General features: G+C 40.3%; 1 protein-coding gene across 1 annotated transcript; it reads left to right on the forward strand.

The window, feature by feature from the left end:
• The first annotated feature begins 292 nt into the window (after positions 1-292).
• Positions 293-9,329, forward strand: stx19 (syntaxin 19). Its single transcript, XM_029459392.1, has 5 exons — positions 293-450; positions 5,996-6,298; positions 6,573-6,809; positions 7,255-7,467; positions 8,292-9,329. The coding sequence occupies exons 2-5, from the start codon at positions 6,083-6,085 to the stop codon at positions 8,526-8,528; spliced, it is 903 nt and encodes a 300-aa protein (XP_029315252.1). The 5' UTR covers positions 293-450; positions 5,996-6,082; the 3' UTR covers positions 8,529-9,329.
• The last annotated feature ends 4,167 nt before the right edge of the window (positions 9,330-13,496 follow it).

Consider the following 13,496-nt stretch of genomic DNA (forward strand, 5'->3'; position numbering starts at 1 on the left):
GCCCATTGTTTGGCTTTAGCAATACACACAATACACTTCTATTTGCTCTGCTCTATTTTCCTGTTAAGGAATAAGCCTGAGGGTAGGGTTTATAGGCTCCCTCAGCACTCCATGCTGTCTCTCCCCCTTCTCATTTACTTAATCACGTCACCTCTCATTTCTTTAGATAAGTCCAGTCTGCTCCTTTCCTATTGGCTTCAAAATGAGGGGAGGTGCTTGCATCTGACTCCACCAGACTTCTTCAAAACTTTCCCTGGTTGTTGGTGGCATAACTGTTACAGAGTATTCAAATCTGTAACTCACAGCTGATGAGCGTCAGGTGAATGTATGAATATCTGAAGACGATGGGATGATATGAAAGAATGTGTAAGCTTGTTTTGGATTACATTCCTGATCAACTCTGAATGGGAATACTCAGCAGACAACCTGTGATGGAAGATTAACATTAAGGTAAAATCTTCTTTTAAAGACTGAATGTTTGCTACAGCTTCTCACTGTGATGTGTGTAAAAGTATGCCGTGAATTCAGATTGAAGAGCAAGTTTGTGGAAATGAATCCTCCACTCATATAGTCTTTATCTATTCGATAGTTTTCATATGTACTATGCTCTTCGTTTATTAATAGAACGTCTTGCTTGAGCAGGTAAGGTACGCTTGACTATTAACTTTTGAAATATTTTAAGCAGAATTCATTTTTGGTAAAGTTAAAAGACAAGCACCAACAGCTGTTTGACCTGTGATAAAATACAACATTTGGGGACTCTGACTGTTCCACCTGCATAGAGATGAGGAAATGTCAACATAACATTTCCTTCAGAAACACAGACAAAGGAGCAGATGGGTAGCAGGAAGAAAAATATTGGCTTGTTTTAGAGAACAAAACATTCAATCACAGAGAGAGAAGCTGGACTCCTTCGCAAACCCTGCTCCACTTCTTCCAGGTTTTTAGGCTAAACACATGAGAATGTGCTCCCAAATCCTTTGAGCAATTTTTTTAATCGGCTCTCTTCTGGGTCGGGCAGGTAGGGAATAAAGGATACTTTTACATACTTCAAGCTCTGAGAAGTTTGTAATAGTTACAACCTTCTCCCCCACCACCGCCCACCCCACACACACACACACACACACACACACACACACACACACACACACACGATAGGGTCTTTCCTGTTTGAAATGTATCGGAAATGGGATAGTCTGTGATTGGAAATACTCCATGTTTCACTCTGCTCCCCCCACACAATCATGTGCTTCCAACAGATTATGTTTAGGGCCTCTAAAACGCAAATCCTTGTGTTGCCAAGGCAGTTTATTGTTGGTATGTCCATTTGTATGCAAAGGATGGTTGAATTATGCTTCACTTGTCAAAGACATTCATAATATCAGAGTGTGTATCGCATGGTTTTAATCATGAGCACATCACTTGTTTACTTCAGCTTTGGAAGATATCATCAAGCTGCAGTTAGAGACTTGAAAGTGAAATGAGTCGCTGATTTGTTTAGCAGTTTCTGTGAAGATATCTTTTTTATTTCAAAACTTTACATATTTACTAAACACCAGTCAGATTTGACATATTGTGTCTGTGCTCGTTTAATGTTTTGTTAATGTGTTTATCAAGGTCACTTTTCCTAGACTTGAAAAAGTCCTTTAGCATATGAGACACTTTTTTCTTCTCTTGGTTTTGCTGTGTGTTGTTGAACACAAACATTCCACTCCGTTCTCATGGGAAAAAAAGGAACTCTAGTCAATTTGAGTGATGTCGCAAATAAACTTTCTGCTCATGTTGTTTTTCATACGGTTAAAAATATATATCTGTGTTCAGCAGAGTGTAGATATGGCTCATCATTTATACTCAGACGGATGAACTTATAATGATGTAAACAAACACTGGTCAGGCTTTGACTCACACTGGACACACCAGGGTGCACAGTTAACTGCAGGTGCATCTGCATGAACTCAGTGGTGGAAGAAGTAATCATATATTTTACTTACGTACAAGTAGCAATACCTCAATGTAAAAATATTCTGGTACAAGTAAAAGTCTGATATTCAAGATTTGACCTAAAGTTACAAAAGTATGAGCAAAAAAATATCAAAAGGAAATTATTGGGCATAATGGTCCCTTTCAAAGTGTAACAATATAAGGTATGCCTTTAGCAATATCATATTATTTGTCATGATCGTGATTTTTGTATATCCTGTTTTATTTTGAAGTGTTCACTCCCCCTTATGTCATGTCTAGTTGTACTTCCTGTCTGTGTGTTTCCCTCTGTGATTGTTGATTTGTTCCTCCTGTGTCCGTTCACCTTGCCCTTGTGTTTTAGCTTCTCTCCCTAGCTGTGTCTCGTTCCCCTCATTTAGTGTCTGTGTGTATATATCCCTGTCTCTCCCAGTGTTCCTTGTCAGTTCGTCATCCATGTGTCACCCTTGTTTGTTGATGGTTCCTCGTGCTCCCCGTGACATCCTGGTTTGTCTTTTCAGTTTACTTTTTACCTTTTGTATTTTTGTTATTTTGTAAGCTTTTTTGAATAAAGCCCTCTTTTTGTTAACTTCCTCGTCTGCCGTCTTGCATTTGAGTCCTCACCTTTTCCCCACCGTGACAGTACGAACTGGCCAGAAACATGGACTCAGCAGGTGTCATGGACGAGGAGACTTAAGATTTAATGTACACTTTAATTATAATGTTTGGTGAGTGGAAACCCCTGTTGAAGGATGCAACAGGCTGCCCCTGGATTGGCGAGAAAAGAGGTTTCTAAGAAGCCAAAGTTGAAGAGCCTTTTACCTGAGTGGCTTCAGGATTGTGTGGTCGCCCCACCCTGCCAGCCTAACCCTGCCGAGCCTTCCACTCCACTTCCTTTTGCCGAGCTGCGGCAACCCCCTTGTCCAGTCGCGCTGCGGCAACCTCCTACTACTGTCGGGCCGCACCAGTGCTCCTATCGTCCCAAGAGACTCCAGCCCCTGTGCTCCCTCCGTCCCTCGAGACTCTACCCCCTGTGCTCCCTTCGTCCTTCGAGACCCCAACCCCTTCGCTCCCTTCTCTTCCCGAGACCCCTTCGCTCCCCTCTCTTCCCGAGACACCTTCGATCCCCTCTCCTCACCAGACCCTAGTGCTTTCTCCAGCCCGGCCTCCTGAGCAGGTCCGCCCGCATCCAGTCCGGCCTTTCCGCCGGCCTCCTGAGCGGCTCTGCCTGCCTCCAGCCCGCCCTTTCCGCCGGCCTCCTGAGCGTCTCCGCCGGCCTCCAGCACGGCCTCCCCGCTGGCCTCCTGAGCGGCTCTGCCTGCATCCAGCCCGGCCTCCTGAGCGTCTCCGCCGGCTTCCCCGCCGGCCTCCTGAGCGGCTCTGCCGGCCTCCAGACCGGCCTCCTGAGCAGCCTCCTGAGCGGCCTCCTGAGCGGCCTCCTGAGCGGCCTCCTGAGCTGTCTCCTGAGCGGCTCCACCCGCATCCTGACTGGCCTCTCCGCCAGCTTCCTGAGCTGCTTCGCCGGCATCCTGCCCATCCCTACTGCCCAGCCCTCCTTGTTTGCCTCTTGATCCCTCCTCCGGAACCCTCCTCCCGCCCGATTTTTCTTTTTGACTTTTCGGGACATCTGGGATCCGTCACTTGAGGAGGGGGTACTGTCATGATCGTGATTTTTGTATATCCTGTCTTATTTTGAAGTGTTCACTCCCCCTTATGTCATGTCTAGTTGTACTTCCTGTCTGTGTGTCTTCCTTCTGTGATTGTTGATTTTGTTCCTCCTGTGTCCGTTCACCTTGCCCTTGTGTTTTAGCGTCTCTCCCCAGCTGTGTCTCGTTTCCCTCGTTTAGTGTCTGTGTGTATATATCCCTGTCTGTCCCAGTGTTCCTTGTCAGTTCATCATCCATGTGTCACCCTTGTTTGTTGATGGTTCCTCATGCTCCCGTGTCATCCTGGTTTGTCTTTTCAGTTTACTTTTTACCTTTTGTATTTTTGTTTTGGAAGCTTTTTGAATAAAGCCCTCTTTTTGTTAACTTCCTCGTCTGCCATCTTGCATTTGAGTGCTCACCTTTTCCCCACCGTGACATTATTATGATTATTATCAACATAATTATTCATATCATATTATTTGAATATTATTACTCGAGCAATAACATAAAAGCACCATTTTAATGTTACAGCTAGTTGAGGTGATTCTAATTTTAGTTTGGATGTTTTAATCTATATCTATCATAAATTGATCACATTTCTTAGTTGTAAAATCCTACTCTGAATAGTAACTAGTAACTCTAGCTGTCAGATAAATGCAGTGGAGTAGAAATGGAGTAGAATTACTCAAGTAAAGTACAAATTCTTCAAAATAGTACAGTACATGAGGAAATATACTCCCTTACTTTGGACTACTGCTTGATCTACAGGAGCTGTGTATGGTAAATTCCCTCTTCAGGACACCCTAGAACTGAAGAGGGAGGTAGATCATGTGGCTTTATGTTACGCTCAAAGAAGAGGCCTGCAACCAACCCTGTCTCCTCTGCTAGAAATTGAGTTTACTGCCAAATTTAATATCATGTTTTGATAGCAATGTGATGAAAAAGCCTAAATAAACATATCCAGCAAGGCGCAAAATGTTGCAACTGAACGCATCAGTAAAGTGTTAACTAAAATAGGTAATTTATTTGTTTTCCTATAATATCCGCTCTTGCAACATAATATCCACTCATTATTCAACTTGTGTGTGGTTATATATAGCCACTTTCAGCACTTGCTTAGAAAGATAATGATCCATTTCATTACCTGGAAAATATGTTTGCTTACATATAATCTTGGCAGTAATTATATACCTGGAACAACACATTAGTTATATAAATGACATTTCCAGGAGACAACAAGATCATCACTGAAAATATAAATGTCTGAAACACCCATATCACTTTCCTTGTTAAATGCCTACTGTAGGTGTATACTACATGTCACATGCTTTTTTATTATTTCTACATTTGGTATTTATATATATACTTGAGTATCGACATGTGTCATTTTGATACTATTTTGAAAAGTACATTTTCTGTATTTATTTACAAACACATGGACACTTTCGTCTGTAGTTTGAATGTATATCGACCACCTAACATCAAGGTATCTTGGCAAGGTTGCAACTTTTAATAAAAAAATACCCAAAGTGGGTTCATAAAAAGCACACAAACACAAAGTTTTTACCAGAGGTGTCAGTTAGCAATTTACTTGAACAAATAATCAATTACTCTTAGTACAGCCTCGTCTCCCAACATTTACTTCCCATATATGTTAATTACGTTTCATATATGTTAATTACGTTTCATATATGTTAATTACGTTTTCACCCGGATTACACCATGATCTTTTATTAAACATAATAATAAGGTTTTTCTGACATTTTTGTTTTGTTTTTTGTCAATTTACAATGTTAAAAAAAGAATACAAATTGAGACGGTAATTCTAGGAGATAATAGGTTTTCCTAAAATCATAATTGAGTATGCAGCTTAATTGTATTGGTACATCATTTTATAGGAGACAGGGATGCTTGGTAAGCATGATCATGACAATTATTACTCAAAGCAAAATGAATCATAGTGAGATAACCCACTTTACAAACGCTAACAGCATCTTATTCTTGCTAGTTATTTATATATTATATTTATAACTATTTATTTGTTAATGGTGAAATTATCAACTTGATACAAATATGGTTTATATATAATTTATAATAATATGATGTAACTAATTATGAAAACTATCCCTTTAAACCTCACACAGACAGAAAAAGGCGAGTCCATGAGTTTGCTTCACACTATGTTGCTCTTTTACAAGTAAATCTTAATGCCGTCTACACTTTTATCATAACTCTACTTAGTTTAACATGAGTTGAGGTATTCCTTTTTATCCAATTCTTTACTGTCAATATTCTCTGTTTTCCCTGCTTTATTCTGATTGTTGTTATCTTCTGCAACAAGCCAGTTTGAAGACAGGGATCATTAAAATTTCATGTTTTCTATTTTTTAGCGTCTTCTCATCAGCATTGACAACAACGGTAGAATCTATAATAACTTTAAGTCCTGAGGAGCGAGCTTTGGTAAAGGTTCTTCCACAATGAGAGACCGCTTGGAAGAGCTGCAGCAAAGGGTTCAAGACATTTCTGAGGCAGCGGGTGAGAATACCAGCCCTTTCTCAGTGGAGGTGGATAATGGTGACTCTGTGGCGGTCATCACACCACAGGCAGTGCTGTTTGAAGAAGAGCCGATGATTAAGAATTTCCTCTCTGAAGCTCAAAAAATCAGAGATGAGATCACAGTGCTGGACATAGAGGTACTTTATTTAAATTTTTGGAGGGAGTATACATTTATTTTTGTTAATAACTCCTGCATCGCATTTATAGCTATTAACCTAGGGTGGATCGCTGTTGCCGTTGATTTTTATGAATTGTATCTTAATTGTTGTGAAAAACACTGTTTTTGCTAGTCTTTAATTTGTCTTTATTCATAATTGTCCTTATATGATCATGCAGTTTGTGGTTACATTTAACATTCTAGTCAGAGGTGATGCTGAACAAAATATTCTGTCTTTTCTCAAACACAAATAGGTTCTTAAGTTTGGCCAGCAGCAAAAGACCCTGGTGGCAACCATGCGTCGTTTCAGTGTGATGAAGAAAGAAAGCAGTATAACCCGCGACATCAAGCTCAAGGCAGAGAGCATCCATCGACGCTTAGACACCCTTTCAAAACAAGTCCAAAGGACTGAGGACCAGCAGGGATCTAACGCTGTTACAACGAGAATACAACGCTCCCAGCATGCAGTGCTGCACTGCAAATTCCAGCAGGTTAGGAAGATGATCCTACGACGCTGCTACAACTTTATATAACATATTTTTTCTTACTCAGATCCGTGAGTGCACAGGAAGTGATGTTTTTTTTTACATTTAGACATGGGTTGAAATGGGTTTGACATATTAGAAGGACACTATAGCTTGAGAGACAGAATGTCTCAACAGACATTATTCATTTTCAACTGGAAAAAATGTTGGGAGTCAAATACATTTATCATTTTGTATAATGTAGTGGGCAACAGCAAGGACTGTTGATTGGAAGAAAAGAGGAAGAAAATACAGAAACACATTAATAGATTCAAAAAATACATACAGAAAATATACAGACACATACAGAAAACTGGATTTTATGAGTGGAACAAATACAAATACCTTCTCATTTTTCATTCCCCCGCCCCCTCTTACTTTTATTCTCTCTTTTGGCTACAATTATGTCCAGGTAATGCTGCAGTATAATGAAGGTCTGCTGACGAAGCAGGAGCGCTGTAAGCATTTCATTATCCGGCAGCTGGAGGTATCTGGAAGGGATGTGACAGAGGAGGAGGTGAATGAGATGGTGACCACAGGAAAATGGGAGGTGTTCAATGAGAACCTGCTGAATGATGCCAGAATCACACGATCACAACTATCTGAGATTGAACAGCGACACAAGGTGAGGATAGTGTCAAACAACACATGAAAACCCAAGGCTATTACAGAGTTACCGCATGACTGATAATACTTTTCTTGTGCAATACGTTTATATATTTATTGCTGAGAATCTCTCGCTCTCTATCTCTCTCTCTCTCTCTTGGAAGCTCCAATATTTGCAAGTAGGCACTTAATATTATGGAAAATAAATCAAAGAACCTTCAGTGCCACAAGTAAGGTAAACTGCCTCATTCAAGCTAAATAACCCCAATTTAATACTTATTTGGTAAATGCACACATTTTAATTGTATCATATAAGTGTAGTTCATTGCTAATAGCTATTCAATCCATTTGTAAATTGCACTCATTACACTAGCAGTCCTCGTCTTGAGTTGTCTGATAGCATGAATACTTGTAAGTCCAAAGGATAACAATCTTTCCCATCACTACCGTCTATCGCAAATGACAGAAATGTGTAATCATGGCATGTCTCAGACATCACCATATCTAACTGACACAAATGGGTCAAGGAAAGGAAATAAACGGAAGTGGACATTGGAAGTGAATCAGTAACTGAAGAAAACAAAAAGAAAAAAATTAAGTCTGGGAGGGAGGACAGAAAATAATCAACTACTGTTTAATACAAGATATCCAGTGAACCAGCAAATCAATGTATAACATTCTGATGTTTGTGTTTGTTCAGAGCACAGGCCATGTTGTATAAAGAGCTAGATCTGTTCCCTCATTGCATCTTATGTCTCCCGGTTCTGTCCCCCACCACCGCCAGCTCTAAATAACGTTCCCCATATCTACTGTATCAATCCCAGTATCATTCTCCACCAACAGGAGCTGTTGAGTCTGGAGAACAATATGAAGGAGCTGAGGGACCTGTTCATGGACATTTTCATGTTGGTGGAGGAACAAGGGTCCTACATTGAACACATCCAGACCAATGTAGAAAGGACACAGGATTATGTGGTTGCATCTAATGAGAAGTTCAAGATGGCCGCCAGATACAAGAAGAAGAACCCACTTCGACAGCTGTGCTGCTGCTGCTGCCCTCCCTGGAAATGCTGCTTTTAAAATAAAATGTTTACCTAAACATTTTTTCCCAAATAACATTTTATTTTAAAAGTCTCACTTACCTGTTTGGAAAAAAACAACTTTGGATTCAAGTATGAAGTGAAGGTTATTATGGCATTACAGTTTTTTTCTGTTGAACAGTGATGACGGTGAAGACGGATTCAACAGAGCATAGAAAACAATTAGGGGGGAGAGCCAGAATTGGTATTTGAGGCACTTGTTTCTTTCAAGAGGATGTGAGGCGACGGCTATTGGAAGAGACAGTTCAGTGAGTGCTACTCACTAACACTGCCGCTTATTGGAGACCTTCACTGTCAACTGACAGAGGTCACAAACAAGCGGAGACCACTGCCTCTGCCACTGCTGGGTCAGCAAGACAGAGTTATTTTCTTCCATCTCTAGTTAAGGACAATTTATTTTTTTATACAGTACGTGCACTTTAAGTCTAATCTATTTTTTTTAGTAACGTAGTGGAGAAAGATTCTCTTTCCAAGAGATTTTCAGCTTTTATGTATTCATTTCATTCTTATTCCACATGCTGATGAAAACAAAACTTGTTTTACAATTAGTCACTAGTCTCATTTGCATTTCAAAGTATGGTAATTCTTTGGATGAAAAAAATATTATTCCTTTATTCGGTTTCACAGAGGCAGAGATTCAAAGCAAAACTTTGAATAACGAGCCTTGATCAAAATATTTTCGCCATGGTAACAAAACTGCAGAAAATCGTTGAAGTGATTAGTTTAAAAAATAAGATTTGAAGTCCTACTTTTGAGGAAATATTGATTTTTTTTTTTTTGCTGTTTTGTATTTTTGAGTGGAACTTCAATTTCAGAAATATGTTGAAACTGTTACATTTTTAAAACGAAAAACCCTGTCATCCATATGTATCATTATTAAATTAATGATTAAAATGAATATGTCTCACAAAAAGAGAGAATTGGTTCTTGAACAGGTGGACAGTTCTTGCCTGAGGGAGAATACTGTGAATATGCTGTTTAACTGATCAACAGATTCACACATGTTGACAGGGAATCGTCTCCTGTTTCACCTTTAACTCAATGTTTTGTTGAAAATACCAGCTCATTTTCGCTGCGGTCATAGTGACTGAGATATAATGAATCAGTAATTAATTTCAGGAGCCGTTATACTTGATCTCACTTACAGGCAGAATGGCTCTCAACTAGCCTCTCATTAGCAGTGACAGTGATGTTCTTTAGTGAGTCAGTGACCCATGGTGTCTGGTGTCCAGGACAAAACAAAGGTGAACTGGGTGTGCCAGAGGCAGACTGGAAACTCTGGTTTGTCTGCTATACCAGGATAGCTTCCAGAGTACTGTATGTTCCTGTAGAGTAAACAGAACCGTTTACCTTGTAGAGAAAATAAAATGACTCCCCAGCTTTCGAAAACATTAAAAGCAAATATGCATTTTGACTTTTAAAGTGGCAAAAAATTACCTTTTTGTCAGCTTCTCAAGGGATTGATGACTCATGTGTGTCACTCACCCCAAAAGAAACACTACCTGCAACAAGGTGCTTTATATATCAAACTGCTGCCTAAGGTGTAAACTGAGGTGTTTGATGACTTCAACCATTTGACTGAAAATGTATTTTCCTTAAACTGATCATCTGTGTTATCAACCACCTTCACTCTGTTTTAAATGGCTTTTTTCAAAACAAAGACATAGATGCATCAAATAGACATATGTAAATCAACTAGCAATACATTGTAATGCAGCACAGCATCGCTTCTGCCTCCTCCCGGACATAGTGAAGAAAAATAAAGTACAGCTGCAAATTGAGGCGTTTTTGAACAGCAACAATGCCATCCAGTGTTCACTGAGATAATTGCTAGTTAAGAAACAGGTTATCTCTTAATGTTTAAGCTGTTAAAAGGCATATTACCACTTAGATATGTAACTATACAAGTGTCGTACTTTGGAAAGATACCCATAGAGCATGAAATGACTCCCAAACAGTAATATAGAATAATGATAGATATTTTTTATGCTGTGGTCAGTGTGTTTGAGCCATGAAAAACAGCTTGTGGTGGCCATTACTCAAAACAACAGAACCGTACTTGCCTATTTAAGAATTCAGCCTCCAGTGTGTCAACATTACTCCTGCTTCACAACAAAAGAATTGTGCGACTATTTTCTCTTGATCACGCCTCAGGCTGAATATATTACAGGCTGAGCTGTCCTATCTCAGAAATGTGCAGCATATTCAAAGCCACCATCACAAAGGCAAGTAGGAACAATAGAAATAGAAAATCTATAAGATACAATTAAGGGGAATTTCTCCAAATACACAATACCCCAACAGAGCAGAAGGGAAGGGAGTGTGCAGACCTGAAAGAAAGCTTCTGGGGTTTATACAAGCCGTCCTTGAGAACACCAGGCCATGGGAGACTGCACAGTGGCAGTTCAGAAACCACTGGACATCTGACCCCAAAACACACACTCTCTCTCTCTCTCTCTCTCTCTCTCTCTCTCTCTCTCTCTCTCTCTCTCTCTCTCTCTCTCTCACTCACTCTCTTTCTCTCTCTGCTAGGCAGGGTTAGTGTGCTGCTCTTTTCCCAGCAACGCCCTGCTTCACATTCAAACAGTTCCAGACTCGGGGAGCTGCCCTGTACAACAACTGTTTTCTACTGTTTGAAGGTTCCTCTGTGGATTCATCTTGTACACCCCCAGTTCTGAAGTTGTTATCCAATATTTCATCAGAAACCACCTAGCCTGAAGCCAATGAGGAGTTTGTTGCTCTTCCTCGCCCGATTCAGATTTAACCTTTGACTCTCAGACCATTATTGTGTTTCGACTACCTGCACTACAAACTGTGCACACTCAGAGCATTGTTGTGTTTCTGACAAAGTTTATATTTTCTTTTTGACCTGGCCAAATACAACATAATTTCTTAAAAACATCACCAATCATTATGTGGTTGTGCAATGCATGGATATGATAGGCTTTAGACTGTAGAAGCTAGACAATGTCACCTTTATTTTCAAAAAAGAATTACGCTGATGCAGGATGACGAAATATTAATGCAGTGTTGAATAATGACTTTTTACTAGATAAGTAACTTTTTTTACATGTACTTGCACCACATTCAATACTGCAACCACATATCACATTGCAAGTACCTCTGCCCACTTACCACACGAAGCCCATTAATCACTTCAGATTTAACGATAATGTGAACATCTGAGACACATGAGAGTTTACAACGCTGATCATTGCTGACAGAGATGCAGTGACGTGTGTATGTGGCTTTGTACTGTACGTATTTCTTCTATCTGCCCTGTCAGTCACAACGTGAATCCCAAAGACTCTCTCCAAATCTCTGAACAACATCAAAGCAGCCCTCCTGTGAGTAACACCAGCTGTGGTTATAGAGAGCTGACATTACTTTACTGCCTGGTTTTATCACTCCCATCAAAATGTGAACAGAGAGATATCGGGACCTTCAGAATGTAATAAATCACAAAGAAACTGTACAGTGAGTCTGTCCGCAGTAGTAGCAGCTAGAATACCAGACATACCGTACAATGGCTACACCAATATAAAATCTTGGAATTGCACAATGTAAATACTTTCTTCAGAATTGAATGAACATTTATGAAAAATGTAAACTACTAGGAGCAGAACACTGGAGTTTATCTCAGATTATTACAGATGATGTTTGATTCTGGCACGTTTTTTGACATTACTGTTGTTAATGTAACAGAGTCCTTTTATGTATACTTTTACTTTTTGAGTATTGTTAAAAAAAGGTAATTTTATGTTTACCTAAGTACTTTTTATCACAGGTATTGTATCTCGGTACAGAGGTAAAACAAAAGTCACATGCAAATGCATTACAAACTGTGAGAATGGAACAGAAGAAAGGAGATAAATCAGCAGCTGCAGGAGAGAAGAAGCTGCTGGTGTTTCTGCGGCCACCAGAGGGCAGAGCTCAAGGGAAGAGAAACAAAACATTAGCATTAACGTAAGCTACCTTAATTAATCACCGATTTAATGCACAACCCAGCGTGCATGCTTAGGATGCATCATATGATAAAATGCTCATCGTGGATCCTCCAGCCGTGTCTGAGGCCAATCCTCGATTAGACTTCAGAGCTTCATTCAGCTCAAAAGTTTTTTCAATTCGGGGAGCTCTGTGAGACTGGTTATAGTGGGACAGAGAGGCTACGCTGTGAGACTGGTTATAGTGGGACAGAGAGGCTACGCTGTGAGACTGGTTATAATGGGACAGGAGAGGCTACGCTGTGAGACTGGTTATAGTGGGACAGAGAGGCTACGCTGTGAGACTGGTTATAATGGGACAGAGAGGCTACGCTGTGAGACTGGTTATAATGGGACGGAGAGGCTACGCTGTGAGACTGGTTATAGTGGGATGGAGAGGCTACACTGTAAGACTGGTTATAGTGGGACAGAGAGGCTACGCTGTGAGACTGGTTATAGTGGTAAAGAGAGGCTACGCTGTGAGACTGGTTATAGTGGGACAGAGAGTCTACGCTGTGAGACTGGTTATAGTGGTGAGACTGGTTATAATGGTAAAGAGAGGCTACGCTGTGAGACTGGTTATAATGGTAAAGAGAGGCTACGCTGTGAGACTGGTTATAGTGGGACGGAGAGGCTACACTGTAAGACTGGTTATAGTCGGGACAGAGAGGCTACGCTGTGAGACTGGTTATAGTGGGACAGGAGAGGCTACAGCTGTGAGACTGGTTATAGTGGGACGGAGAGGCTAAGTGGACTGTTTGGATTATGCTTTGAAAATAAACAAGCAGATTGTGGAGAACTTTGCCTCAAGACTTGCAAAGTTACGTTCAGGCAGTTCAGGTGAGTACAACAAGGCTGTTGATTCTATAATAATTGGCAGGTTATTTATTAAGTGGCTTCATAATGTTTGCTGACTCGCCGTGGTGTCTATATACTTTCATAATTGATAATCAGCTGTACACATG

The sequence above is a fragment of the Cottoperca gobio genome, chromosome 21 (genome assembly GCF_900634415.1).
Source record: "Cottoperca gobio chromosome 21, fCotGob3.1, whole genome shotgun sequence".
NCBI lineage: Eukaryota > Metazoa > Chordata > Actinopteri > Perciformes > Bovichtidae > Cottoperca > Cottoperca gobio.

Excerpts from the sequence above, each read along its gene's own strand:
- stx19 (XM_029459392.1), top strand. The coding sequence starts at position 6,083 with ATGAGAGACCGCTTGGAAGAGCTGCAGCAAAGGGTTCAAGACATTTCT. Across the intron at positions 6,299-6,572 it reads TCACAGTGCTGGACATAGAG|GTTCTTAAGTTTGGCCAGCA; the intron begins GTACTTTATTTA and ends AAACACAAATAG. Across the intron at positions 7,468-8,291 it reads AGATTGAACAGCGACACAAG|GAGCTGTTGAGTCTGGAGAA; the intron begins GTGAGGATAGTG and ends CTCCACCAACAG.